This window comes from Nomascus leucogenys, chromosome 12 (assembly GCF_006542625.1).
Source record: "Nomascus leucogenys isolate Asia chromosome 12, Asia_NLE_v1, whole genome shotgun sequence".
Classification (NCBI taxonomy): domain Eukaryota; kingdom Metazoa; phylum Chordata; class Mammalia; order Primates; family Hylobatidae; genus Nomascus; species Nomascus leucogenys.
In genome coordinates, this window is record NC_044392.1 from 45,055,701 (window position 1) to 45,083,329 (window position 27,629).

At 54.6% G+C, this 27,629-nt stretch overlaps 1 protein-coding gene across 1 annotated transcript; it reads right to left on the reverse strand.

The window, feature by feature from the left end:
- On the reverse strand, window positions 1-26,066 carry LMNA (lamin A/C). Its single transcript, XM_030824233.1, has 12 exons — window positions 24,755-26,066; window positions 8,735-8,891; window positions 5,548-5,673; window positions 5,101-5,271; window positions 4,764-4,889; window positions 3,964-4,184; window positions 3,649-3,871; window positions 3,056-3,163; window positions 2,852-2,971; window positions 2,341-2,430; window positions 1,326-1,595; window positions 1-1,003 (listed from the first exon to the last, which is right to left on the reverse strand). The coding sequence occupies exons 1-12, from the start codon at window positions 25,108-25,110 to the stop codon at window positions 977-979; spliced, it is 1,995 nt and encodes a 664-aa protein (XP_030680093.1). The 5' UTR covers window positions 25,111-26,066; the 3' UTR covers window positions 1-976.
- Window positions 26,067-27,629: the final 1,563 nt, after the last annotated feature.

Below are 27,629 nucleotides of genomic sequence, written 5' to 3' on the forward strand. Positions count from 1 at the left end.
GTAGAAACAACTAGTGTATTGATTTGGAGAGGAGAGAAGGGGTGCAGATGGGAAACGGGGAGGCAAGGGTTCTTTAGTGTTTGCCAAAACCACTGCCACACCCCTCCACCCCCTCTTGCCTTCCTCCTCGGCAGTGGGTGCCAGCAGGCTCTCCCCTTTCCAGTGACCTCCCTCTCCCTCCTCCTAGCACCCCACTTGGCTTCAACCTCCAGTGACTGCACAGAGCCCACCCAGGATCTAAAGCTAGGGAAGGCAGCTCAAACTCACCTTTCTTCTCCCTTCTTCCACCTCCCACCTCATTCCCATCTCTTGTCTAAATAAAATACAGAAAAGCAAGCACAGCTGGTACTTAGGAGAATGGACTCACCCCGGGCCTGGGGGCAGGGGTGGGGACTGGGGGCGGGGCAGGCAGAGGAACTTCAGCCAGATATAGTGGAATCACGGGAGGCCAAGCCCAGGGGCCTGGCTCAAGCCGTCCTCTCTCTTTCTCTCCCTCTCGGAGGCTGGCCTGGCAGTGAGCCTGCCGTCCAGAGGAGGCTGGCAGAGAAGCCTCCGTGCCTGCCTCTCAGGCACCATGTCACAGGGTCCCCGGGGTGGGGGCAGCAGCCAGGGCAGAAAAGCAGAAGCTAGCCTCTATAAAAGCACCCCTTTCCCTTGGCTTCTAGAGGAAGCCCTCTTTGGTTTTAAGGCAGATGTGGAGTTTCCTGGAAGCAGGGAAAAGGAAGGCAGGAGAAATTAGGATTGAGATAGATGGGTTTTTTTGTTTTTTTTTTTTTTTGCTTGTGTTTTTCCTTCAGTATAAAACCACTGTAGAAAATAACTTCTCTTAGAAAAAAAAAATACAGAAGAAAAAAACCAAAGGGTTATTTTTCTTTGGCTTCAAACCCCCTCCCATGAGGTGCAGGGCAGGGGGTGGGCATGAGGTGAGGAGGACGCAGGAAGCCTCCATCCCCACCCCTGCCTGGCAGGTCCCAGATTACATGATGCTGCAGTTCTGGGGGCTCTAAGAGAGAAGACAGAGGAGAGATGTGTGAGCAGCAGGGCCTGGACCCAGACCCTCCCTCCCCTGGCCCCTAGAAGGGAGGTAGCATCTCCCTCATCCCTCACACTCCAGCCCTGCCCCTGCCCTCCAGTCTGGGGCTCAGACAAGAGGGGCAGGATGCAGGGGTGGGCTGTCTAGGACTCAGGCTGTGGGGAGGAGGCTCCCACTCTCCCGGGCTGCGGAAGAGAAGGCAGGCTCTCCCCCCTGCAAGGCCACCTCGTCCTACCCCTCGATGACCAGGGACCCGCCTGCAGGATTTGGAGACAAAGCAGAGACAACTCACCTGGGTTCGGGGGCTGGAGTTGCCCAGGAGGTAGGAGCGGGTGACCAGACTGTCCCCGAAGCTGCCACCCCCACTGCCCCCCACACTGCGGTAGCTGCGAGTGACCGTGACACTGGAGGCAGAAGAGCCAGAGGAGATGGGTCCGCCCACCTGGGCTCCTGAGCCGCTGGCAGATGCCTTGTCGGCAGGCTGCCCGCAGGTCCCGCACAGCACGGTGCGCGAGCGCAGGTTGTACTCAGCGGGGTCCCCCGAGCTGGTGCAGTGGGAGCCCTGGGAAGGGAGACAAGGCTCAGGCGGGACGGCGAGCCTGGGACTGACCACTCAGGCCCAACCAGGCTCCAGGCTCCTGCAGGCTCCCAGCCGCCAGGCAGGAAGGTGGGGTTCTGTGCCTAAGGAGCCAGAGGGCAACAGGGGTTTGGGAGGCCAGGGGCCAGGAGGAGCAGAGGGAAGACATAAAAGGGGAGAAGGCTCAGGAAGACTTGGGGACAGAGAACCAGAGCGGTGACTCTGACTCTGTTCTAGCTACTCTGAGCTTAAGAGGAAAAGAAGACAGAAAGGGAGCAAGCTTGTAGGGCAGCAGGCATGCACTATTAATTGGAGTGGGGGGGGCGGTCAGGAATGAGAGAGAACATTCTTGCAGGAAAAATGAGGGAAATGAGAGGATATGCATGCAACAAGAATGGCGGAGAGAGGCAGGGCGGGCATGCCCCACGTCTGTCCTCCCCTCCCTTTCCCAGGAGACAAATCCAGACCCTTGTCCACTTCTCCCACAGGAATATTCCATGGCATCAGAAAGTTCCCACTCCCTTCCTTACCAGAGTAGGGCACCCAGACACCTGGGTTCCCTGTTCAAGGTATAGGGAGGAGAGAGAAGAAAGGCCAGGCCAGCGAGTAAAGTTCCAAAACATTCTTTAATGAAAAGATTTTTGGCATGGGGAGGCTGGGGAGAGGCTGCCCCCAGGCCTGGCTGGGTGGCCCCAGTGCAGGCTCGGCCTCAGCGGCGGCTACCACTCACGTGGTGGTGATGGAGCAGGTCATCTCCATCCTCATCCTCGTCATCCTCAACCACAGTCACTGAGCGCACCAGCTTGCGCATGGCCACCTCCTGGCGGGGACACGGAACCAGGCCCAAGAGTCAGGGCCAGGGAAGGGTTGTACAGCATGTCTACCCCAGTGACCACCTGCAACTTTTCTTGTGACCTGCCCCTTGTCCGGCCTGCTGCTTACTCTGTCTTCTGTGGTGATGGAGCTAAGGAACTCATTTCCACCCCGGAGGGACACTGTCAAGCTCTCCGGGTAGGAGTATGGCTCTGCCTTTAACAATTCTCATTGTCTAACTTCCACCCCTTGTGCTGTTGAGGAAGCATCTTTTGCTTTGCCTACTGGGTGGGGAAGTCTGGGGCCTGCAACAGACAGCTCTAGAAAGGGGCCCCAAATTGGCAAACTTGGGTTGGGGGCAGCTGGCTCCGATGTTGGCCATCACGGGGAGCCTCGTCCAGCAAGCAGCTAGGCCCAGGCCTACTTACTTCCCCAGTGGAGTTGATGAGAGCCGTGCGCAGGCTGTTCCCGCAGCCCCAGGTGTTCTGTGCCTTCCACACCAGGTCGGTAGGGGGGCTATGGGTGGCCCCAGCTCCTGCAGCCCAGATCTGGAGAGGAGAAAAGGACACTTACCTCAGCACTCCCATCGCCACCCAAGGCCTCCCCAGAGTCCCAAGCGCCCTGCCACTCACCGTCACCACCTGCCCAGCCTTCAGGGTGAACTTTGGTGGGAAGCGGTAAGTCAGCAAGGGATCATCTCCATTCTGGCGCTTGATCTGCCAATTGCCCATGGACTGGTCCTGCCGGGAAGATAGGGAAGAGGAAGGTGGGGGAGGCTCACCCAGGCTCTTGGGTGTATCTTGCTCAAGGGCCCAGCCCTCTGCCCGCCTGCAATTGAGGCCTCTCCTTCCATCTACACCTACCCCTGTCACTGCCCTTCCCCCTGGGGATAATAGCCATGATCTGTGGATACATACGCAGCACCAGGCACACAGATACCTTATCTTTCGTCTTCCCAACAACTCAAAGACTTAGGGATCATTATTCGTCCCCATTTTACAGATGAGGAAACTGATGCTCTGAGAGGTTAAATAACCTGCTCAAGGTCTCACAGCCAAAGAGTCCAGGAGCCAGGCCTGGAACTAGAGTGTGGAGGAGATATACAGGCTCACCCTGGTCCACCCTCTGAGGGCAAGGATGTTCCTCTCTCCACATGCCATCCCTCTGTCTTGCCACTCTCTGCCTGATGCAGCTGTATCCCCTTAGACCCTGACCAGGAGCCTACCTCATTGGACTTGTTGCGCAGCCGGACAAACTTGCCCTCCTCGTCCACCTCCTCCACGGCCACGCGCCCGCTAGTGCGTGCATGCTGTGAGAAGCTGCTGCGGCTCTCGGTGGACTCCAGCTTGCGCTTTTTGGTGATGCTGCCCCCACCCTGTGTCTGGGATGAGTGGGAGGAAGCACGGCCACGGCTGCGCTGCGAGGTGGGACTGGGGGACAGGCGTAGCCTGGGGAGAGGAAGACCAAGTGGGGGTCTAGTCAAGGCCAGTCGCTGGCCAGAGGACACTGCCAGCACCTCCCCGACGTCTCCCCAGCCCACCTCTCCTCCTCGCCCTCCAGGAGCTTGCGGTAGGCGTGGATCTCCATGTCCAGGGCCAGCTTGATGTCCAGAAGCTCCTGGTACTCGTCCAGCTGCTGCTGCATCCTTGCCCGCATCTCGGCCATCTCCCGCTCCTTTTCTGCTAGCAGCCGCCGGCTGGTGTCCCGCTCACGGGCCAGTGAGTCCTCCAGGTCTCGAAGCTTCGCCTCCTTGGCTGCCAGCTGCAGGGGGATGGGAGGGTTTGGTGAGCTCCCAAGGGCCCTAAGTATGGGGAAGGAGGGACGTGGGTTGGTGTAGGAGACACCTGGCTACTCTCTCCAGGATCTGCAATCAGAGGCTTCCCCAGAGCCCTCATCAGAGCCAGCTCTGAAGATCACAAGCTCTAAACATAGTCTTGGCTGGCAACTGGGAAGTCCTTCCCCTTGTCTAACTGAAACCTCTCGTTCTGAAGCTAAACTCTTTTTCTCCTGTCACAAATGGCACAGCCAGCTAGAAAAATACTGACGCTTTTAACACCTCACATTGCAGAGTCTTATGGCAACTCTGAGTTAGGGAGATTAAGAACAGCCTCCATTTTTGAATGGGAAAACCAAAGCCCTGAGAAGTGAAGGTGAGGTAAGAGTGTACAGAAACAGCACACAGGCCATCTGACTCCACATCCTGTGACCCTTCTCTGTGGTTCTGGGGACACTTTTCATCCCTCTCCTCCTCAGGAACCTCCCACCCCCAACTCCGGGCTTCCAGCCTGCATCCTGCCCAGACTCTAGGCCCCTGGAGGGAGGGGTGAGGTGGGGTATCACCTGCTTCTGGAGTTGGCTGAGCTGGGCGGAGAGGCTGTCGATGCGGATGCGCGACTGCTGCAGCTCCTCGTGGGCGGCCCCCACCAGGTTGCTGTTCCTCTCAGCAGACTGCCTGGCATTGTCCAGCTGGAGGGGAGGACAAAGGGTTAGGACTGTGGTGACCGGGAGGGGTGGAGGCACAGGCCTGAGTTGGGCATCACTGCTACAGCCTCAGGTCCTGGGCCACCCTGAGCTCCCTGCCACCATCTGCCTGATCCCCCCAAGGCACAGCCCAGCGTGGGTAAGGGTAGGGCTGCCAAGGGCACAGGCAGAGAGGGAACCAGGTGAGAGCAAGCACCTTGGCAGAATAAGTCTTCTCCAGCTCCTTCTTATACTGCTCCACCTGGTCTTCATGCTGGGCCCGCAGTTCCTGCAGGGCATCCGCCAGCCGGCTCTCAAACTCACGCTGCTTCCCATTGTCAATCTCCACCAGTCGGGTCTCGTGACGGCGCTTGGTCTCACGCAGCTCCTGGAAGGGTTGGAGCAAGGACACAGAAACCAAAATCAGAATTAGTTCCTGGGAGGCCAAGACCCAGGGGCGGGGCTCCCTGCCCAGCCCTACTCCACGAGCCACTACCAGCCCCACTTTAACCTGGGAGCTGAGTGCTGGCCACCCCCAACTCCCTGTCCACTAGGGCAAGGGACTCAGGAAGGCGAGCTCTGCATGCAGCTAGTCCCCCCCAGCCCAGCCCAAGTCTGTCATCACCCAGCCCCAGCCCTCTGGCCTGCAAAGCACAGTCCCCACCTCGCTGTAGATGTTCTTCTGGAAGTCCAGTTCCTCCTTCATGGTCTGCAGCCTGTTCTCAGCATCCACCCGCCGCAGCATCTCATCCTGAAGTTGCTTCTTGGCCTCACCCAGGGCTGCCTCAAGCTGTGAGGAAGCAGGCAGAGGTGAGGAAAGGGGGTCACAGAACACAAGGACTGGAAGGAAGCTGAGAGGTGGGCTGCTGCCCGTGCACCCCTTCATACATGTGGAAATAGGTCCAGGGAAGGAGGGCCTTGGATGCCTGCAGGGGTCAGGACATTTACTCACTCACTCTTGGTAGGTACTGTGCTAAGAGAGAAAAGATATATCTAATACAAAAAAGTAGCCGGGCATGATGGTGGCACATGCCTGTAGTCCCAGCTACTCAGGAGGCTGAGGCACAAGAATCGCTTGAATCCAGGAGGTTGAGGTTGCAGTGAGCCAAGATCGCACTACTGCACTCCAGCCTGGGCGACACAGCTAGACTCTGTCTCAAAAAGAAAAGATATATGCCCCCCAGCCACAGGACTCCCTTCTCTGGCACAACATAGCAACTGCTATAAAGGAGGTATGCACAAAGTACTGAGGGGACATGAGAGAAGGAACCAAAGTATGCCTGGGGTACTTTTGGGGGGCTCCGGGAAGGCCTCCAAGAGGCTAAGACCCAAGGGACAGGCTAGCGGGGCCTACAGAGAGTTACTGTCATGACTTCAAGGGCAGAAACAAGCATGTACGGGCACAGAGGTATGAAGGCATGCATGTTCTGGGGTCTTTGGAAAGATCAGTACTGCTGAAGCCTGAAGTACAGGGTGGGAAGGGGTGGGAGAGGTGGGTGGGTCAGTAGGCAGGGGCTGGCTCATGAAGAGATGCCCTTATCTGCCATGAAAAGAACCTGACGATGTTTGAGCAGGGGAGCACCATGCTTAGATTTTCTTTTTTTTATTTTTATTTTTATTTTTGAGACGGAGTCTCGCTCTGTCACCCAGGCTGGAGTGCAGTGGCATGATCTCGGCTCACTGCAAGCTCCGTCTCCCAGGTTCATGCCATTCTCCTGCCTCAGCCTCTCGAGTAGCTGGGACTACAGACATGCGCCACCACACCCAGCTAATTTTTGTATTTTTAGTAGAGACGGGGTTTCACCATGTTGGCCAGGATGGTCTCCATCTCCTGACCTCGTGATCCGCCCACCTTGGCCTCCCAAAGTGCTGGGATTACAGGCATAAGCCACCACACCCAGCCGTATGCTTAGATTTTCATTTAAGAAAGTGCAGGCTGGGCTAAGTGTGGTGGCTCATGCCTATAATCCCAGCACATTGGGAGGCTGAGGCAGGAAGATCTCTTGCGGCCAGGAGTTCAAGACCAGCCTCAACAACATAGAGAGAACACATCTTACCAGGCATGGTGGCTCACGCCTGTAATCCCAGCACTTTGGGAGGCCGAGGCGGGCAGAACACCTGAGGTCAGGAGTTCAAGACCAGCCTGACCAACGTGGTGAAGCCCTGTCTCCACTAAAAATACAAAAAGTAGCTGGGCATGGTGGCGGGCACCTGTAATCCCAGCTACTCGGGAGGCTGAGGCAGGAGAATTGCTTGAACCCGGGAGACAGAGGTTGCAGTGAGCTGAGATCGTGCCATTGCACTCCAGCCTGGGTGACAGAGTAAGATTCTGTCTCAAAAAAAATAAAAAATAAAAAATAAAAAAAGAGAGACAGAGAGAGGAGAACATGTCTCTAATGTCTCTATTTATAAAGAAAAACAGGGCAAGGAAGCACAGGCTGATCAGTGCATCCAGGAAGGGCTGGGGGAAGGGTACAACTGGGAGGCTGGAGACCAGACCCAGGATGAAGGTGGCCCAGCCTTGGTTTGGTGGTCAACCTGCTGGCTTCTCCGGGTCTTTCCCTGGTATACTATGATGGTAGGGCCTGGGAAGGGAAAGAACCCAGGATGGAAGCTTGGCCACTGACTCTAATCCTGGCCCCACTATGAACAGATGAGACTGAAATTAGGAATAAACTGCTTCTTTGATTCCTAGCTTTTATTTATTTTTTATTTTTATTTTTATTTATTTTTTTTGAGACGGAGTCTCGCTCTGTTGCCTAGGCTGGAGTGCTGTGACCCGATCTTGGCTCACTGCAACCTCCACCTCCTGGATTCAAGTGATTCTCCTAGCTCAGACTCCCAAGTAGCTGGGATTACAGGTGCCTGCCACCATGCCCAGCTAATTTTTGTATTTTTAGTAGAGATGGGGTTTCGCCATGTTGGCCAGTCTGGTCTCGAACTCCTAACCTCAGGTGATCTGCCCACCTCTGCCTCCTAAAGTGCTAGGATTACAGGCATGAGCCACCGTGCCTGGCTATTTTTTTTTTTTTTTTTTTTTGAGATAGATTTTTGCTCGTGTTGCCCAGGCTGAAGTGCAATGGCACAATCTCAGTTCACCACAACCTCTGATCCTGGGTTCAAATGATTTTCCTGCCTCAGCCTCACAAGTAGTTGGGACTACAGGTGTGCACCACCACGCCTGGCTAATTTTGTATTTTTAGTAGAGATGGAGTTTAACCATGTTGGTCAGATTGGTCTCAAACTCCTGAACTCAAATGATCCACCCGCCTTGGCCTCCCAAAGTGCTGGGATTACAGGCGTGAGCCACCACACCTGGCCTGGATTATTTTATTATTATTATTATTTTTTTTTGAGATGGAGTCTCGCTCTGTTGCCCAGGCTGGAGTGCAGTGGCGAGATCTCAGCTCACTGCAAGCTCCGCCTCCCGGGTTCACGCCATTCTCCTGCCTCAGCCTCCCGAGCAGCTGGGACTACAGGCATCTGCCACCATGCCCGGCTAATTTTTTGTATTTTTAGTAGAGACGGGGTTTCACCGTGTTAGCCAGGGTGGTCTCGATCACCTGACCTCGTGATCCGCCCGCCTCGGCCTCCCAAAGTGCTGGGATTACAGGCGTGAGCCACCGCGCCCGGCTTCCTGGATTATTTTACATTCACTGTGGTAGATCCCATGGGCGGCCAAATTAGGATAAGATGTGGCCTCAGTGGGTAAAATGACTCTAGGACAGGTGAATGGCCCTGAAATCAGGTGACAGGTCAGACCAGGCACCACATGGGGGAGGGCCTAGGTAGAAGAGTGAGAGTACATGTGTTAGGTGGGGCCATGGGTGGGCCCTGCAGGGTGGCCTCACCTTGGCCACCTGGCCCCGCAGATCGTGCAGCTCGCCCTCCAGCGTGCGCTTCTCACTGAGAGCAGTGCTCAGTGCAGCCTCCTTGGAGTTGAGCAGAGCCTCCAGGTCCTTCAGCCGAGCCTGAGCAGCTATCAGGTCACCCTCCTTCTTGGTATTGCTAAAGAAGAGAGGGGAGAGTGGATTTAAGAGGAGTCTGTGTGCCTAGACAGTGCCAGGCTCCCAAGAGGTCAGCCATGGGGGCTGGCACTGCTGTGCCTACAACTACCAGGAGAGGGCATCCTTGCATTAGGTTGGTTTGCATCTGTTTGCCTCTGGGCCTGGGCTCCCACCTCCCCAAGGTCCCTGAAAACCCCCTTCCTGCTTCTCCACCCTTCCCATGACTCAGGGCTCAGGAACGTGCCTGGGGCCAAGGGCAGAGCTCTACCCCGTGATATGAATGCTTTTCCCTCTGTCTCCTCCCATTCTTTCCCAAAGAGACAGGGGTACCTTTGTCTCCTGCCCCTTCCCACACAGGGCCTTAGCCTTCTCCCTGGACTCCACCCACTTCCCTTTGGCCAAGCTTCCCTCCCTCTGAGAGCCTGACAACTAAGCTCATGGCCCACATGTCCCTAGCACTTCTCGATCTGAGCCCCAAAGGTACTTGGTCACCTCTCCTAGTCCCTTTTACACATGTGGGACTGTGGGGAAGGGAAGTCTGGTTAGAGCTCAGAAGGACCTCAGACCCAGTCTGGGTGCCCTGATCTGCACTGAACAGAGGGGTCCCTGCCTCCCTCCCTCCTGCCTCATCCGTGCCCTGGGAGAAGGCTGAGCCCTACCCATCTACCACAGCCTCAGCATCTGGCTCCAGATGTGGATCCCAGGCCTCCAGGTCCATCTGGGCCCCAGCTTTAAGCCTCCCGGCTCCTCAAAGTGGGTAAAGCTTTAGCTATAACCAGTGGAACAGCACTGTCTCTGCCACCTCCCTCACCTTTTCTGGGCCCCTGATTATTTTTGCTGGTGGACTGGAGAAATAGAAAGGTCCTATTTTCTTAAAAACCTCCAGAGAACCAAAGAACTTTCTAGACGTTACAATCCCTTCACAAATATAGGGTGAGAGAAAGCAGCAGACCCAGGGAGCGGAGGGAAAGATCCAGAGGACCTGGTTCCAGCTGCCATCTGTAACTCATCAGTGCTTAAGCATGAGCCCACCACAGCAGATGGAAAAAAGGAAAACCAAGCGTGGGCAGAAGGAAAAATCTATCCTGGAAAGGAGAAAAGCGGCTCTGCCAACATTTTTCTCCTACCACAAAAGCCCTAAACTCCAAGAGGCCCAGCAATTCACTGTGAAGAGGGATAGGGAAGGCTAGATTTGCAGAAGCTCTGGAGGACGAGACCAGGCAGCGTTCTGCCACCGGCTTAGGAGAGTCCAAAAAAGGAGTCACCCCCACCTCCCCCCACCAAGCAGGAAGGAGGATAGAGTGACACTCAGAGGGGCAGGGGAAGGACAAGAGAAGCCAGAGGAAGCTCCCCCAGCCTGCACACTTGCTCAGTCCAGGCCTCTGGCCACACCTCAGAACAAGTTATTTAATGCAAATGTCTTTCTCCTGCAAAAAAGAGCCCCTTCCAGAACTGGAGAATGTATTCCCTCCTCTGTCTCAGTCAGAAAAGCTAAAAATAAAGTCAAAACCCAGCTCAGGTTTTGGCTGCCATCCGGCCTAGCCCCTGGCTGGGAGCACAGCCCCAACTTTCCATGACTTCAGAACTTTTCCGAAGCTGAAGCAGCTGCAGGGGGAGGAGGGAGAATGAAGAAAAACCGCTGGTAAAGTGAAGCGACTGGAGCAGCCTTAGATTCCCAGCTCCTTGGGCCGACTCCCAGGCTGGCTGGGGCTTCCCAGAAGAGGCCTCCCTACCCTGAAGGCTAACGGCTGCAGCTGGCTGTACTGGGAGGCTCTCAGAATTTAGAGAACTAGAAGGAGCTTAGAGTTGGTTCAGCTCAACCCTCTCCCTTTTATAGATGAGGAAACTGAGGTGCAGAGGAGGAAGGTGAATGGCCCAGTGTCAATTACCGCAAGCCAGCAGCAGCATTCCAGTCAATTCTAGCTGCTGATCTAGGGTTCCTCCTCCTCCACCTCACTGCTTTCCTAAGCCACGAGTTCCAGAGAGAACGGAGAAGCCAGGAGGAGGAAGAGGGCAGACACTATGGCACAAAGCGTTCCCCCGACCAGCCAGCCTGAGCTGAAAGAAGCTGGAAGGCGATGGGATGATTTCAGAAGATGTCTCAAGGGCACCTCTTCCCTAGTTCTGTCTCCCCAGCCTCCTTAGGTGCCAGGAGGAATTCCAGGAGTTCTCTCTGGTAACAGCCTTTCCTTGCCAGTACCTGGCAGACACTGACTGAGGAAAAGAGATGCATGATCCCTGTGCTCTGTGAGCTTATGGGCTGAGCACAGAAGTTTTTTCTTCAGTCTAACCTCTTCACCTTCTGCTGCTTGCAAAAGTGGTGGTGGCAGTGATAATAATAATATAATAGCAAACATTTATATAGAGCTTATTAGGTACCAAGCACTGCTCTAAATATTATAATGTTAACTCATGTCATCTTCACAGCTACCCTATGCGATAGGTGCTATTCCTATGCAATTGAGGAAATAGGCACAGAAAGCTACATCCAGGGTCCTGCAGCAAGTAGATAGGGGAGCTGGAAATCCATGCTGTACCACTTTGGCACAAGCTACAGTATATGGTCTCCAAGGAAAGTAAGAGGGCTGGCTGGGCGCGGTGGCTCACACCTGTAATCCCAGCACTTTGGGAGGCCGAGGCAGGTGGATCAGTTGAGGCCAGAAGTTCGAGACTAGTCTGCCAACATGGTGAAACCTTGACTCTATTAAAAATACAAAAATTAGTTGGGCATGGTGGTGCACGTCCATAGTCCCAGCAACTTGGGAGGCTGAGACACGAGAATTGCTTGAGCCTGGGAGGTGGAGGTTGTAGTGAGTCGAGATTGCGCCACTGTACTCCAGCCTGGGCGACAGAGTGAGACTCTATCTCAAAAAAAAAAGAAAAAAAAAATTAGCTGGGTATGGTGGCGTACACCTGTAGTCCCAGCTACTGAGGAGGCTGAGGTAGGAGGCTCACTTGAACTCAGGAGGTGGAGGTTGCAGTGAGCCGAGATTGTGCCACGGCACTACAGCATGGGTGACAGAGCAAGACTCCATCTCAAAGAAAAGAAAGTAAGGGGGGTATCTGTCTTTCCCTGGTGGAGGTTTTGACTAGCACTGCAAAGAGAGGAGATTAAAGGACTAAGACACACCCTGCAGATGACAGAAACCACGAGCAGAGAGGGAAGTGAGGAAGAACCTTTGTGGTTTTCTTAGGCACGGGGAGCTCCCATCTGCGGGGAAGAAGCCACTATCACCCATGGGCTCATGACTCAGACCTCGGGAGCTTTGTGGCCAGGGAGCCACACGCACACCCCAAGAGATGACTAGGGGTACAGTAGAGCCCAGTGTCTCTCCTCCCTCCTGCCTGCCCCCGCCCCCAAGTGCCATTTTCTTCCTAGGAGGGGTCCTCAGACCTAGCAGGGACCAAAGTAGACCCTGGCCAGGCATTCAGTCCCAGGGTGGTGGTGCAGCCCACTCCACTGGGGGTTGGCATCGGGAAAGCTGAGCACACGCTGAGTGCCATCCCCGTGCTGGGTTGGCAGGGAGGACAGGGTGGGGCAGGCCAGAGGAGCGGGGAAGGGTGGGAACCTGGGCCCCTCAGGTGACTCATGCTCAGGCACACAATACCCGGGCAGGGGTCGGGAAATCCTCTAGTGCTCACAGGGGAGACCCTGGCTTCGCCCATGTCCTGCCCCAGGCCGGGTGCTGTGCCAGCAGAGTGCCAGTCCTTTCCCTTGCATCCTCCAGGTTCCCTAAGCACAGGAATGGCTGCAACTCAGCGGCCTCGTGAGGCGAGAAGGGCTGGGCATCCTGTTTCTAACTCTTCCTATTACTGGCAAATCTGATCTCAGAAAGAGGGAAGAGAGGGGGTGGGGGGGGGGGAACAGAGAGGAAAAGAATAAGGTAGAAATTAGAGTTGGCACTTGCAAATGTGACCCAAGGCAGGGGTCTGCAGGGCTGTGCCTGGTGGGACAAGGAAGTCTGGCTCCTGGGCTGCAGCAGACCCGGGCCCTTGGGGCTGTTTGGGGAAGAAAGGCACCAGCACAGCAAAGGGGCTGGGTGGGCACCGGGCCAGGCGCTGACCCACCCTCTGAGTCACCCTGCTCAGCCCAACTCTGATGCCAGATATGGAAGCCAGGGCCGGCCACAGGCCTGTTTGGGCCCGGTTGCTGGGGGCAACATGCTAGGCCCAGAGGGAGAGGCCTCTGTTTCCTCTCCCAGTCTAGGGGAGAAGCAAGAGGGAAAGACACTGTAGCTAAAAATAACAAGTGGGAGGGCAAGACAAAGGGGAGGTGGAGGAGCTGGCCCAGCCCTCCTTAGACCCACTCCTCGGCAGCCCTGCTCACCAGCCCTCAGAGTTCCCCATCGCCAGGCAGCACACAGGAAGGAAGCAGAAGAGCAGAGGGTCTCCCAGCCCCTGGGCATTTCCTGTCTCCCAGGAACGTCGCCCCCTGTGGCCAGGTGGGTACAGGGAGACCACCAGGTGGCAAATGCTCTCCTGTATCCTCCTGGACATCTAATTTGTTTAATTTTAATTTAAAATTTTTAATTTTTTAATTTTAAAATTTTTCATTTATTATTATTACTATTATTATTATTTGGAGATGGAGTCTCATTCTGTCACCCAGGTGATCTCACTGCAACCTTCGCCTCCCAGGTTCAAGTGATTCTCCTGCTTCTCAGCCTCCCGAGTAGCTGGATTACAGGCCTGCACCACCATGCCTAGCTAATTTTTCTATTTTTAGTAGAGATGGAGTTTTGCCATGTTGGCCAGGCTGGTCTCAAACTCCTGACCTCAGGTGATCCACCTGCCTCCACCTCCCAAAATGCTGGGATTATAGTCATGAGCCACCGTGCCTGGCCCCTATTATTATTTTTGAGACAGAGTCTCGCTCTGTTGCCTAGGCTGGAGTACAGTGGCGCGATCTCAGCTCCCTGCAACCTCCACCTTCCAGGTTCAAGCAATTCTTGTGCCTCAGCCTCCAGAGTAGCTGGGATTAGAGGCCCTGCCACAACACCCAGCTAATTTTTGGCATTTTTAATAGAGACAGGGTTTCACCACGTTGGCCAGGCTGGTCTTGAACTCCTGACCTCACATGATCCTCCTGCCTCAGCCTCCCAAAGTCCTGGGATTACAGGCGTGAGCCATCACACCCAGCCCCTCCTGGACACCTAGACCTCTGCCCAGGCTGACTTCCTGCCATGCGACAGGGCATGTTCTGCTGCCACCCCAAGCCACTCCTACAACCCTCCTTTTGTTCCAGCAACTCCTCCTACTGCAATATATCCTTCCCTCCGTCCCTCCCTCCCATTCACCCAAAACCTCCCTACCCCTCAGCCTACTTGAGCTTGTCTCAGCTCTGCCCTGCTGATTTCAGCCAGTGTTCTACCTGTTGGGTCATGGGGCTTTTTCTGTGTGTCCCCCAAATACCCTGAGACTAGACGGTTCACAGGCTCAAGGCTTCTAGAGGAATCTTCTCCTAAACCAACTCCTGTACTTTTACAGAGGGAAACTAAAGCCTGGAGACGAGTAGGCTTAGGCACTAAAAACCTGCCCCCAGGTCACCTGAGGACACTCACAGCAGATTGGTGCAAAACATAGAAAATGGCACGATACACACAGACACTGCAGAGAATAACACAGAGACCCAGTAAGACAGTCTGGGAAGTGTGTCTGCCTCTGTCTCGCTTGCTAGGAGATACCCCAGTCAGAGATTGATACCGAGGCCTAGTGAAACTGCCACTCCCACCCACCCTCAAATATACACATACCCATACCTTTGTGTGCGGCCAGTCATGAGGTTTGATAGCCCCCACCGCCCCCCACCTGGCAAAGCAACCACTGCTTGGTTTCTTGGCTAGTCTGTGGGTCTGCCACAACTCGGGTAAGGGCAGGATGTGGAGACTTCCCCTCCCTGGCATTCAAGGTGCTATCCCTCTCTGGAAAGGAGACCTTAAAGAGAGGAACTGAGGCTGGGCGCAGTGGCTCATGCCTGTAATCCCAGCACTTTGGGAGGCCAAGGTGGATGGATCACGAGGTCAGGAGTTTGAGACCATCCTGGCCAGCATGGTGAAACCCCATCTCTACTAAAAATATAAAAATTAGCCAGGCATGGTGGCGGGCACCTATAGTCCCAGCTACTTGGGAGGCTGAGGCAGGAGAATCGCTTGAACCCAGGAGGCGGAGTTTGCAGTGAGCCAAGATCACACCACTGCATTCTATCCTGGGCAACAGAGCAAGACTCCATCTCAAAAAAAAAAAAAAAGAGAGAGAGAGAGAGGAACTGAGGGGGACAGCTGTTCCAGGGACTTAGAAGCCCCTTGAGCCTTCCCCAAACCCCAACCTGTGAAGTTCTGAATATCGTACACCTCAAAAGCCCATAGGTGCCCCAGGATGGAACACCCCGACTTCCTCATGCAGGCATGTGCACCCACAGCAGGCATGGCTCTGCTTCCACATGCTTCCCTTGAGCGTAACACCTGCCAAACAGCCAAATATGCCTAGGGTCTGAGGCCTCTCAGATCCCCTACCAGAGCCACCAGGCTCCCAGCTGTCTTTCCCTAAGACAAAGCCAGGTCTTAATTCCAGGCAGAGGGAGGGGCTGAAGTGGGGAGAACTGGTGCTGAGAGAGGGATAGGAAGCCTGTTGACATGTTCAGACGCAACTCCAGTAGAAGCGCTGGGCCTGGCAGGGGGCCAGGCCTGAGTCACAGCTGCTGGGCGTATCAACGTGGCATTGTACAGAGGCAGGAGAAGCCTGAGGCCAGAGGCCAGGGCACTGGGGTCCTGGACAATGGGCGGCTGGCTTCCTCACCAGCCGCCCCCTGCAAGGTCTCCTGCCAAGTGCCACTTTCCTTCTTCCTGGCCTCTCTCTCTAGAAGTCATTCCGGTGTTGTCACAAAAATGCGGGGGTGGGGCTTGGGGATAGAGCAAAATAAGCAGTTCCTGGAGGAGGGAGGGATGGCCTAAGAAGATAGTAGAATGCCCTGAAGGGGGAGGGAGGGAGGCCAGTGACCAAAAGGAGGGACATTTAGGGGATTCCCTTCACAAGAAGCCAGTTCAGCAGCCCCTTAACTCTGATACATAGTTATTAACCCTGAGGACACTGGGAGAGAGTGGGAGCCACACCCCAAGGTCAGGAGAAGAAGTGGGGGAGGACCTAGGCAGTCTGGTCTCACTGCATTCCAGCTCTAGCCTCAGAAGACACAGCTCTCTCCTAGCCGGCAGAAGGTGGCAGCGTTAGAGCTTTGGGAAGAAAGGGGAGCCTTGGTGACCCCAGATAGCCTCTTTCTCAACTGCCCAGAACCTAGACCCCTTGAAATGAAGTCTAGCTCCCCGAGCCAGCCCTAAAGGGACTCATGTGTTCTATCTCCCTTCCGTTTGTCCCCGTCAAATTCAGACCACTGTCCTTCTTGCTGCAACTTGAATGTAGTTCTCAAGAAAAGGCCACCCCTCAGCCCCTGCTTCCCTGACTGGACAAGCTTAGGGTCTCCTGTCCACTCTTCACTCTGCCCTCTACCGTGACTCAGCGCCCCTGCCGGGCCTGGGATCTCAGCCAGAATTATTCCTGGCTTCGGCAGGCGGGATTCTGGCTTCCTCTCACAATTTGGGGGAGGCAGGGGTGAAGGAAGGACTCCCCTTCCCAAACTCTTTCCCCTTCCTTAAGGGATTGGTAGGGGCCAAGACCTCCTCCCAACCCAGCCACAGGTTGGGGGAGCCAGTATGGGTGCTGGAAGGGTGGAAGGTGGGCAGCCCAAGGTCACCGTGCCCCTCCCCCGGGTTCCAGGCACTGTTCTCTAATCCTGGCCAGCTCTAAGGCAACAGTCTTGCCTCTCCTAGGCCTTCGCCCTAGCCCCCAACACGGGTCAATGGGAGCCATTCCTGTGCCGAGTCTCCCTTTCCTACTCTATGACACAGCCCTTTCCACCGTCCAGAGGGAGAGGCATCGAAAACGAGTTGTCCTTTCCTAGTAGCAATGAAAACAAAACATTTGCCAAGAGGGTAATGTCACAATTTAACCATTTCTAACAAATTTTCACCGGGAAGTAGAGAAATGTGGTAGTATTTTTAATTCCACAGCTTGTGGGAAACATTTCTATTGAGAACAACATTAGCTATTAACTATATTCACATTATTTATATTTGATTTTACTATTAATAACTTGGTATTTTAGAGGACTGTTTTCTCACTTTGTGGGTCACTGTACTACTTTGGAACCTAAAAGGTCTCTGGAGACTTTCTGCTCCAATCCCTTTCTTTTACAGCTAAGGAAAGCCAGAGAGGGGAGGCGATTTGCTCAAGGTCACAGAGCAATTTAGTGAAAGGGCCACGCCCAGAACTAAGGGCACCGAGGGCCAGGGTGTCCACTATATCACACTGCCTGTCATTTTGTTGGTGGACTACCTTGCCCCTTATTTATTTATTTATTTATTTATTTATTTATTAGTATTATTTTTTTGAGACGGAGTCTTGCTCTGTCGCCCTGGCTGGAGTGCAGTGGCGCAATCTCAGCTCACTGCAACATCCGCCTCCTGGGTTCAAGTGATTTCTGGCTAATTTTTGTATTTTTAGTAGAGACAGGGTTTCACCATGTTGGCCAGGCTGGTCTCGAACTCCTGACCCGAAGTGAGCTGTTCCCCTCGGCTTCTCAAAGTGCTGGGGTTACAGGCGTGAGCCACTGCGCCCGGCTTGCCTTGCCCCTTATTGAGGGATAAGAGACCCTGCAATCTTCCAGAGATCTCCTATAATATTAGAGTTTGGCCTGTCAGTACACTGGGCCCCCAAGGAGGTGAGAATGGAATGAACCCTGTCCTCATATCTGGGCCTCTGAAGACTTGGTCTTGGCTGCTGCAGCTGCTAGGGGTGGCAAGGGCCTGGGGAGGAGGGAAGCAAAGAGGAGGGGAGCAGAAAGCACAGTTGGTAGGTGAAGGGATCTCCTACCAGTTGTCCACCCAGCTGTCCTGGGCTTCAGCGCAGACACTAAGCTACTGAATCACTGGGGGGTGGACCTGGAAGTGGGGGCAATGGGCACATCCATGCAAGAGTAAGTCTCAGACTCCTGGAGGCCAGGGGAAGTGCCAAGCAAGGGCACCAATAGTGGGAAGGCAATAGGTGGTCCTAGTGAGGAATTATTCTCTCTTTTGTTTCTCTTGGGCTCTTTAAGTACTTCTCACCCCTCAGGTTTAGCTGCACCCTTCTTCTTTCCTTTTGAATCAGAATGTGGATTTGGGCCAGGCTCAGTGGCTCTCAGCACTGGGAGGTCAAGGTGGGTGGATTGCTTAAGCCCCGGAGTTCAAGACCAGCCTGAGTAACATGGTGAAACCCAGTCTCTACTAAAAATAGAAAAATTAGGCCGGGCGCGGTGGCTCACGCTTGTAATCCCAGCACTTTGGGAGGCCGAGGCGGGTGGATCACGGAGAGGCTGAGGCAGGAGAATGGCGTGAACCCAGGAGGCGGAGCTTGCAGTGAGCAGAGATCGCGCCACTGCACTCCAGCCTGGGTGACAGAGCGAGACTCCGTCTCAAAAATAAATAAATAAAAAAAAATAGAAAAATTAGCCAAGCATGTGGCACATGCCTATAGTCCCAGCTACTTGGGAGGCTGAGGCGGGAGGATCACTTAAGCCTGGGAGGTGGAGATTGCAGTAAGCCAAGATCATGCCACTGCACTCCAGCCTGGGCCAGAGAGCGAGACTGTCAAAAGAAAAAAAAGAAAAAAAAAAAAAAGAATGGATTTGGTGGTGGAGGGTTGGAGAGGTAACACCAGGAGGTACCCTCAGATAAAGCCCGGGGCCCATGCATCTTCAAAGGTCTCCAGCCCCATTAACCTAATGGGTCTGCCAAAAGGCACAGCTTCCTTTCAACCCAGGTGGACAATTCCCATGACAAGTCTCAAGATAGTCTCAAGACAAGAATCACCAGCCTCCCAGAGCTCTGACCGTCTCACAATTGAGGGGCTGGCAGGGGTCCTGGGTCCAGGTATAGGCTGGAGCAAAGGCTATCGATCATATGCTAACAGGCCCTGCAGGACAGCAGAGTTTTGTTTTTGTTTTTTCTTTTTCAGAGACAGGGTCTTTCTCTGTCTCCCAGGCTAGAGTGCAGTAGTGCAGTCATAGCTCACAATAGCCTCAAACTCCTGGCTTCAGGTGATCCTCCCGCCTCAGCTTCCCGAGCAGCTGGACTACAGGTGTTGACCGGCTAATTTTTTTGTACAGAAGGGTGTCTTGCTATGTTGCCCAGACTGGTCTCAAACTCCTGGCCTCAAGTGATCCTCCTGCCTTAGCCTCCCAAAGCACTGGGATTACAGGCATGAGCCACCAAGTATGGCAATAGAGCATTAAGGTGTCACTGGCCCCAGAGCAGAATTTCCAGGCTGCAGAAGTGAGCCTCAGCTACCTAACTTCACCTTACCTCACCCTCTAGATCCTCCCTCCAACCTGTCCCCCAAGCTAGAGAAGTGAGGCTTAATGGTAAGAGCACACCCAACTGGAAGTCATAAGGCCTGTGCTCAAGTGCTGACCTATCACCCCTTTATTGTGTGACATGGGACAAACCTCTGTGCCTCTGTGGCCTTTGCTGTTCTTGTCTTGATCAGAGCCTACATGAACTGGAGCCTGCATCTCCCTGCCTGTCCACACTGGGACTGCAACAGTGGGCAATCCAGGAAGTTGTCAAGCATCAGGGCCTCGTTGGGGTGGAAGTAGTGCTTCTGCTTTGTGGGCCTGGGATCTCCCCACTTCTGACTCAGCCTTCCTCCATCAGTTTCACATGGGAAGGCACAGACCCTGGCACTATACTGCAGCCCAATCCATAACTCTGAACTCAACTCTGGATTCTAAGTACTTGTGCATGTTGCCTGTCCAGAGAGAGGTATGTGTCTAGACACCACCAGAGGGTCTCAGGAAGGAGGCAGGCAAGGGACTCCAGGATGCAGTGGGGAGGGGGGGGCAGAAGATGTAGACATTCAGACCACCACTCCTCCCTTTAAGACAACTGCTGTCTCCACCCTGTCTCCTGCTGTCTTCTGTAAAGCCACCAGGGTGGGAGGGAGGGGGGCAGCATCTGAGTCATCCACCCAGCTGCCTTGCCTGGGGTGGGGCCCGGCTGCAAGCCTGGACTCCAGATGGGCTTCCCTGGTGCTTACTACCTTCCCATTCTGCCTGCACTTGGGTATCCAAATCCCTTGGGCTACAGACTAGAAAGAGACAGAGAAGGGGCAGGGGGTACCAGGTGCGGTAGCTCATGCCTATAAATCCCGGCACTTAGGGAGGCCAAGGCCAAGGCAGGTGGATTACTTGAGCCTAGGAGTTCAAGACCAGCTTGGGCAACACAGTGAAACCCCATCTCTACAAAATATATAAAAATTAGTGGCCAGGTGCAGTGGCTCACACCTGTAATCCCAGCACTTTGGGAGGCCGAGGTGGACGGATCACGAGGTCAAGAGATCAAGACCATCCTGGCCAACATGGTGAAACCCCGTCTCTACTAAAAATACAAAAATTAACTGGGCGTGGTGGCGTGTGCCTGTAGCCCCAGCTACTCGGGAGGCTGGGGCAGGAGAATCGCTTGAACCCGGGAGGTGGAGGTTGCAATGAGCCGAGATCGCACCACTGCACTCCAGCCTGGCAACAGAACGAGACTCTGTCTCAAAAAAAAAAAAAAGAAAAAAAATTAACTGGGCATGGTGGCACACACCTGTAATCCCAGCTACTCAGGAGGCTGAGGTGGGAGAATCACCAGAGCCTGGGAGGTTGACGTTGCGATCACGCCACTGCACTCCAGCCTAGGCAACAGAACGAGACCCTGTCTCAAAAAAAGAAGAGAGAGATAGAGTATTGGGGAAAGGGGTTTCTTTTTGGAGCCTATAATCCAGCCCAACAGAAGGTCCCCCAAACTCCTGAGTGTGGTTGAGGTACCCAGGCTGGGTCAAAAAATTGGTACAGGGTCTTAAAAACAACTCTCCATCCCAACTCCAAATCTGGCCCTGAACTCTGAGCTCTAATTAAACATTAAGCCAGACAACACCTTCTCTCTAGGCTTTGGTGGGAGGGGTTGGGAAAATGCCTTTTTTCCTCTCCCAAATTCTTTACTCTACCCACTTCTCTACCTCATCCTGAGCACAGCAGACCCAACAGGGAGTGACCAATCCAGGCTCCTCCTACTGTGGACATAGAAGAAGACAGACATCCCAGTCTGAGTCCCCTTTGTCTTCACCCCACTTTCTATCAGCTTGGGATCCAGGTGTGCAAATCCACCTCTCTTTTCCGGAAGCCCAGGCTTCCCAGCCAGGATCAGTGGGGGAGAACAGAGGCAGGTGGCTAAATATAACAAGTACACACACCACCCCCGCCCTGCCCCACGTGCGCACATACCCGCCTGGTGTCCCAGGCCTGGACAGCTGCACTAGGAGGCAGAGGAGACAAACTGGCGTGGCTGGGTGAGCAAGTGACTATCAAATCCACTCAACCTGTTTCCCGATCAAAGTTTTGACCAGAAAACTGCTAAAACTGCTAAAAATGTCCTTCACAGGGCTTTGGTAGATGAATGGACTAGTTTAGAATGCAACGAATTCTCTGGGTCTCCCCTTCCTTGCTTCCTATCTGTCTTACTAACTAAATTGTTCATATCACTAGTAGAAAAAAGACAGGCCTGGCGTCAGGCCTGGTGGCTCATTCCTGTAATCCCGGTGCTTTGGGAGACCGAGGCAGGAGGATTGCTTGAGGCCAAAACTTTCGAACCAGCTGAGCAACATAGCAAGTTTCCATCTTTACAAACAAAAAGCAAAAAAAAAAAAAAAAAATTAGCCAAGCATGGTGGTGCCTGCCCTTAGTCCCAGCTATTCCGGAAGCTGAGACGGGAGGATCGCTTGAGCCCAGGAGGAGTTCCAGGCTGCAGCAAGTTATGATTGTACCATTGCACTCTAGCCTGAGCAACAGGGCAAAGCCCTGTCTCTGAAAAATACAATAAAAATAAAGAAAAGGACAGGTGTGGTCTCTTTCAGCAGAAATAAAATTTGAGGCTGGGTGCAGTGGCTTATGCCCTATAATCCCAGCACTTTGGGAGGCCGAGGCAGGAGGATTGCTTGAACCCAGGAGTTCAAGACTGTGGGCGACATGGCAAAACCCCATCTCTACAAAATAATACAAAAACATTAGCTGTGGGTGGTGGTGGCTGCCTGTGTTCCCAGCTACTCAGGAGGCTGAGGTGGGAGGATGCCTTGAGCCAGGGAGGTAGAGGCTGCAGTGAGCCATGACCTTGCCATTGCACTCCAGCCTGGGTAACAGAGTGAAACCCTATCTCAAGAAAAAAAGAAGCCAGGCGCAGTGGCTCACGCCTGTAATCCCAACACTTTGGAAGGCTGAGGCAGGCAGATCACTTGAGGTCAGGAGTTCGAGATCACCCTGGCCAACATGGTGAAACCCCGTCTCTACTAAAAATACAAAAAGTAGCTGGGTGTGGTAGCAGGCACCTGTAGTCCCAGCTACTTGGGAGGCTGAGGCAGGAGCACGGCTTGAACCCGGGAGGCAGAGGTTGCAGTGAGCTGAAATCATACTACTGTACTCCAGCCTGGGCAACAAAGCGAGACTCCGTCTCAAAAAAACAAAATAAAGGTTGATGGCCGGTCATGGTAGCTCATGCCTGTAATCCCAGCACTTTGGGAGGCCGAGGCGGGTGGATCATTTGAAGTCAGGAGTTTGAGACCAGCCTAGCCAACGTGGTGAAACCCCATCTCTACTAAAAATACAAAAAAAAAAAAAAAAAAAAAAAAATTAGCCGGGTGTGGTGGCACGCGCCTTTAATCCCAGCTACTCAGGAGGCTGAGGCAGGACAATCTCTTGAGCCTGGGAGGCAGAGGTTGCGGTGAGCCAAGATCGCACCACTTCACTCCAGTCTGGGTGACAGAGTGAGACCCTGTCTCAAAAACAAAACAAAACAAAACAAAACAAAAAAAACAGGCCTGGCGCGGTGGCTCACGCCTGTAATCCCAGCACTTTGGGAGGCCGAGGCAGGCGGATCACGAGGTCAGGAGATCGAGACCATCCTGGCTAACACAGTGAAACCCCATCTCTACTAAAAATACAAAAAATTAGCCGGGCGTGGTGGTGGGCGTCTGTAGTCCCAGCTACTCAGGAGGCTGAGGCAGGAGAATGGCTTGAACCCGGGAGGCGGAGCTTGCAGTGAGCCGAGATCGCGCCACTGCACTCCAGCCTGGGCGACAGAGCGAGACTCCGTCTCAAAAAAAAAACGGTTGAGCCTGTCTTCCTACACACAACTTCCATTGACTCTTCAGAAAGAAGGGCGATGGGCCCAGCGTGGTAGCTTGTGCCTGTAATCCTAGCACTTTGGGAGGCTGAGGCGGGTGGATCACCTGAGGTTGGGAGTTCAAGACTAGCCTGACCAACATGGAGAAACCCCATCTCTACTAAAAATACAAAATTAGCCCGGCATGGTGGCACATGCCTATAATCTCAGCTATTCGGGAGGCTGAGGCAGGAGAACCACTTGAACCTGGGAGGCAGAGGTTGCAGTGAGCTGAGACTGCACCATTGCACTCCAGCCTGGGCAACAAAACGACACCTAGCAAAGGGTTCTGGGAAGAGCAGAAGTTTCGAGTAGATGATAAAAGGGAGAGAAGAAAAAGTCAAAGCCAACAGCCCTTTACGGTTCTCCAAGCACCCTTAGTGCTCTTGGCCTGGGTCTGCATAGAGAAAGGGAAGGCAGGAAGAAGGGAAACAAATTTTGAGGGGGCTGGAAGAGGAGGGCCTATACTTCCAAGCTCCCAAAGGCTTTTTTAGAAAAGAAGAAGGTGCAGTTGAGTAGGGTGGGGTAGGGTGGGGCAGGGGTAGGGAGTGGAGTGGCCCAAATCTTCCAACGGCTGGATTTCAAAAATGTCACTGTATTCCAGCACTTTAATAAGACAAAGATCAAAACGTCAGCAGCTAAGAGGATGGGCCCGAGCAAAGACTACCTGGCCTGGCTGGGAAAATGAAAGTGGCTCACCCCAAGGAGGGAAGGACAGTGCCCCCAACCCTCGAAGACACTAGGCAGAGGGCCAAGGGAGGAGTGTGGCCAGACCTGGGCATAACACAACTTCCTGAGCTGGGAGCCTCTGCCCTCTGCCTCCCTCCCTCCCTTGCATTCCTGGGCCAAGCAGGCCAAGGGCTGTGGGAGCTGCGGGGGAGCCGCTCTCTCATCTCCCAGAGCTCTTTTGGTGGGCCTGTCAGAGCCCAAGGAAGGTCCCAGACACGCAGAGTGGCAGAGTGAGGGAGAGCTTCCCAACCCTTAGAACCCAGGACAAGGTCATACCGAGGGGGCCACCGCCAAGCCCTTGGGAGGGAAAAGGGGGATTGCCCTGCCTTCCTGACCTCGCTCCAACACGCTGGACAGATGCCAACTTGGGAGTTATGTCTTAGTGGGCATCATGTGTTCACAGCCAGCTTGAGTAAAGCTGGCACAGTGCCAAGCCCGCCAACAAAGTTCTAACAGGACCCTTTCTGCCACTACGATGTGTCCTGGGTGCCCAGAGTTCTTCGAGCTGGCAGGGCTAGTGCTGTTTTGCTCAAGCCCCTCCCCCGGCTCCAAATAGCTGGCAAATCCCAATCTGACCGAATTCAGGCCGGCCCCCCACCCCAACTTGTCCCTGATACCCCCACCATTCCTTATATCCCCCCCACCCTCTCCCAGAGACCACCTCTTCCCTCTCTGTCCTGTCTTGACAATTCCCCTTGACACTGCCAGTCACCCGCTGGGGGCAGTTCCGGGGAGGGAGGAGACTATGGCAAAGTTATCGGCCTCCAGGCCCTCTCACTCCCTTCCTGCGGTCGGTCAGGGGCGCCGGCCCGCCGCCCTCTCCACTCCCCGCCAGCCACCTGGGCGAACTCACCGCGCTTTCAGCTCCTTAAACTCCTCACGCACTTTGCTCAGCTCCAGCTGCAGGCGGGCGCGCTCCTTGGCTACTGAGTCGAGGGTCTTGCGGGCATCCCCGAGCTCGGCCTCGTAGGCGGCCTTGATGCCGGACACCTCGCGACTGACCACCTCTTCAGACTCGGTGATGCGAAGGCGCAGCCCTGCGTTCTCCGTTTCCAGCGAGCGCACACGGTCGATGTAGACCGCCAAGCGATCATTGAGCTCCTGCAGGTCCTCCTTCTCCTGCAGCCGGGTGATGCGGGTGGGCGACAGCGGAGTGGAGCTGGCCTGCGCCCCGCTGCGGGTGGCGCGCCGCTGGGACGGGGTCTCCATGGCCGGCAGGGTGGCAGCGCTGCCCGCTGGGCAGGGGTCCCGGAAAGGGCGCGGGGCTCGGGCCGAAGGACAGAGTCTGCTCGGAGTCGGAGTGCTCCGGCCGGCTGGCTCTCGGCTTGCTCCTGGCAGGCGTGGGGATCTGGGCCGGGCGCTGTCGGACCTCGGGATCTGGGTTGGCTGGTGTAGGTGCGGCGCTCCCGCGAACACTGAGTCACCGACGCCGGGGCAAAGGCTCTAATAGGTCCTCCTCTGAAGGGAGGAGGGGCCACTGCTCTTAAAGGGGCAGTCCCAGATCCATTGGGGGTAGGGGCGGGAGTGGTGAGGAGGGGGAAGGACCGTTGGGGTGTGGCGGAGTCGGGCCCCACCCTCTCCAGCGCACCCCTAACTGCGTGAGGCTTAAGCTTCCCCTCTCTTGACTCCTGCCTGCTTAGCATTGCGGGCTCCAAGCTTACCCCCATTGCCTCAGACCTTCTGTGCTAGAGGGCAGAGCCAAGGAGGGAGAGTGGGTGGGCAAAAGGGTCGGGGAAAAAGAGAGGGAAGTGGGTGCAAAGCAAGGCAGACAGTCAGGTAGGCAGGGCTGGGAGCCAGGAAGGTGGGGGGAGGGCTGAGGCTGGTGCCCATCAGTGTGACTCACCCTTCTTCCACCACAGGCTCCCCCTGTCCTCCCAGTAGTAACAGTGAGTCACCCCAACCCCCCTCCACACGTGGGCAGCCCATTCAGAGCTGCATCTCAGTGTGCCAGGAGTGGGGTGGAGAAGGAATGCCTGGGTTCCCTGGGGGGAGCAAAGTTCTGGAACCTGAGTTCCTTTATGCCCCCAGTTTGGGGCCAGGGATCAAGGAGTTTGGGGGTTCCTTTTTTTCTTTCTTTTGCCCCAATCTATCTCTCTTCAAAGCCAAGCATTCGTTTTTAGACCCAAGCAACAAGCCACAGTCCCCTAAAGAAGGCCAAGAAGGCCGGGCGCAGTGGCTCACGCTTGTAATCCCAGCACTTTGGGAGGCCGAGGCGGGCGGATCACGAGGTCAGGAGATCGAGACCACGGTGAAACCCCGTCTCTACTAAAAATACAAAAAAAAATTAGCCGGGCGTGGTGGCAGGCGCCTGTAGTCCCAGCTACTCGGAGAGGCTGAGGCAGGAGAATGGCGTGAACCCGGGAAGCGGAGCTTGCAGTGAGCCGAGATTGTGCCACTGCACTCCAGCCTGGGCCACAGAGCGAGACTCCGTCTCAAAAAAAAAAAAAAAGGCCAAGAATAGGAGCCAGTCACTGCCCCCTTCCGTCTCCTGTCCCCTTCCTTTGGACCCAAGCACTGCCTGGGTTCCTTCCCCCTTCAGTCCCTTTCTACTGCTTACCCCACCCAGTCAACTTATTTTTTTCCCCCAGTACTGTACTTATTTTAATGGATAATTTAAAACAGATACCAGAGCTGTGCGTGCATTCATTACGTTGCCAGGACACTAGGTCCCAGATTTCTGTGGTTCCCAGAGGGGCCTGAAAGGGGGAGAAAGGCTGGGGGCTAGACAGCCAATGTTGGGTCTCTATCCTGGTTTCAGCCAGAAAGAAGGTAGTGGGGGGCAAGAAGGTAGTGGGGGGCAGGAACAGCAAAGACCCCACAGCCTTGCTGGCTGCAAAGGCCAGCACCATACTCATCTCTACTTTCCTCTCTGGCCAGGTCCATTCTGCAGCTGGCTCTGGGGAGGGGCCGGGCTCTCTCACAAAACGAGATCACTCAGGTCCCCAGGGTTTGCTACCTCAGGCTCTGGAGCCTCCATCCTCAGGCCTCACCAAGGACCCTTTTGATAAGCCGTCCACTCCCCTCCCCTCATCCTGGCCCCTATCCTGGTCCCACCAGCCACCTCATCCTCTATTTTTTTTTTTTTTTTTTTTTTGAGATGAAGTCTTGCTCTCTCACCCAGGCTGGAGTGCAGTGGCATGATCTCAGCTCATTGCAACCTCCACCTCCCGGGTTCAAGAGATTCTCCTGCCTCAGCCTCCTGAGTAGCTGGGATTATAGGCACCCGCCACCATGCCCAGCTAATTTATTTTTATTTTTATTTTTAGTAGAGATGGGGTTTCACCATGTTGGCCAAACTGGTCTCAAACTCCCGACCTCAGGTAATCTGCCCGCCTCAGCTTCCCAAAGTTCTGGGATTACAGATGTGAGCCACCATGCCGGCGTACCTTATCCTCTCTAAGAGGTGACAGCATTGAGGCCTGGGCCCCATCTGCCTGCATGCCCTGCCCAACTGCCTCCCACAGCTTATCCTCCGATGAGCAACCAGGGAAATCAAATTATGTTGCTACCTTGTACAGCTCCAAGATATCAGGGCTTCTCTCAAACACAAGGAAAGCAGGGCTGGATAGGCCCTCAGTTCTGGGTTCTGAAGCCTGGCCTCGGGGTGGATGAGGGACTGGAGTGGGATTAAGGCAGGAACTTTGGTTATTAGGGGAGGAGAACAAGGAAAGTTCTCATCTCAGTGAGGGTGCCTAGGCAGCGTGGTGAGCACTAGGGATGCATCCGGA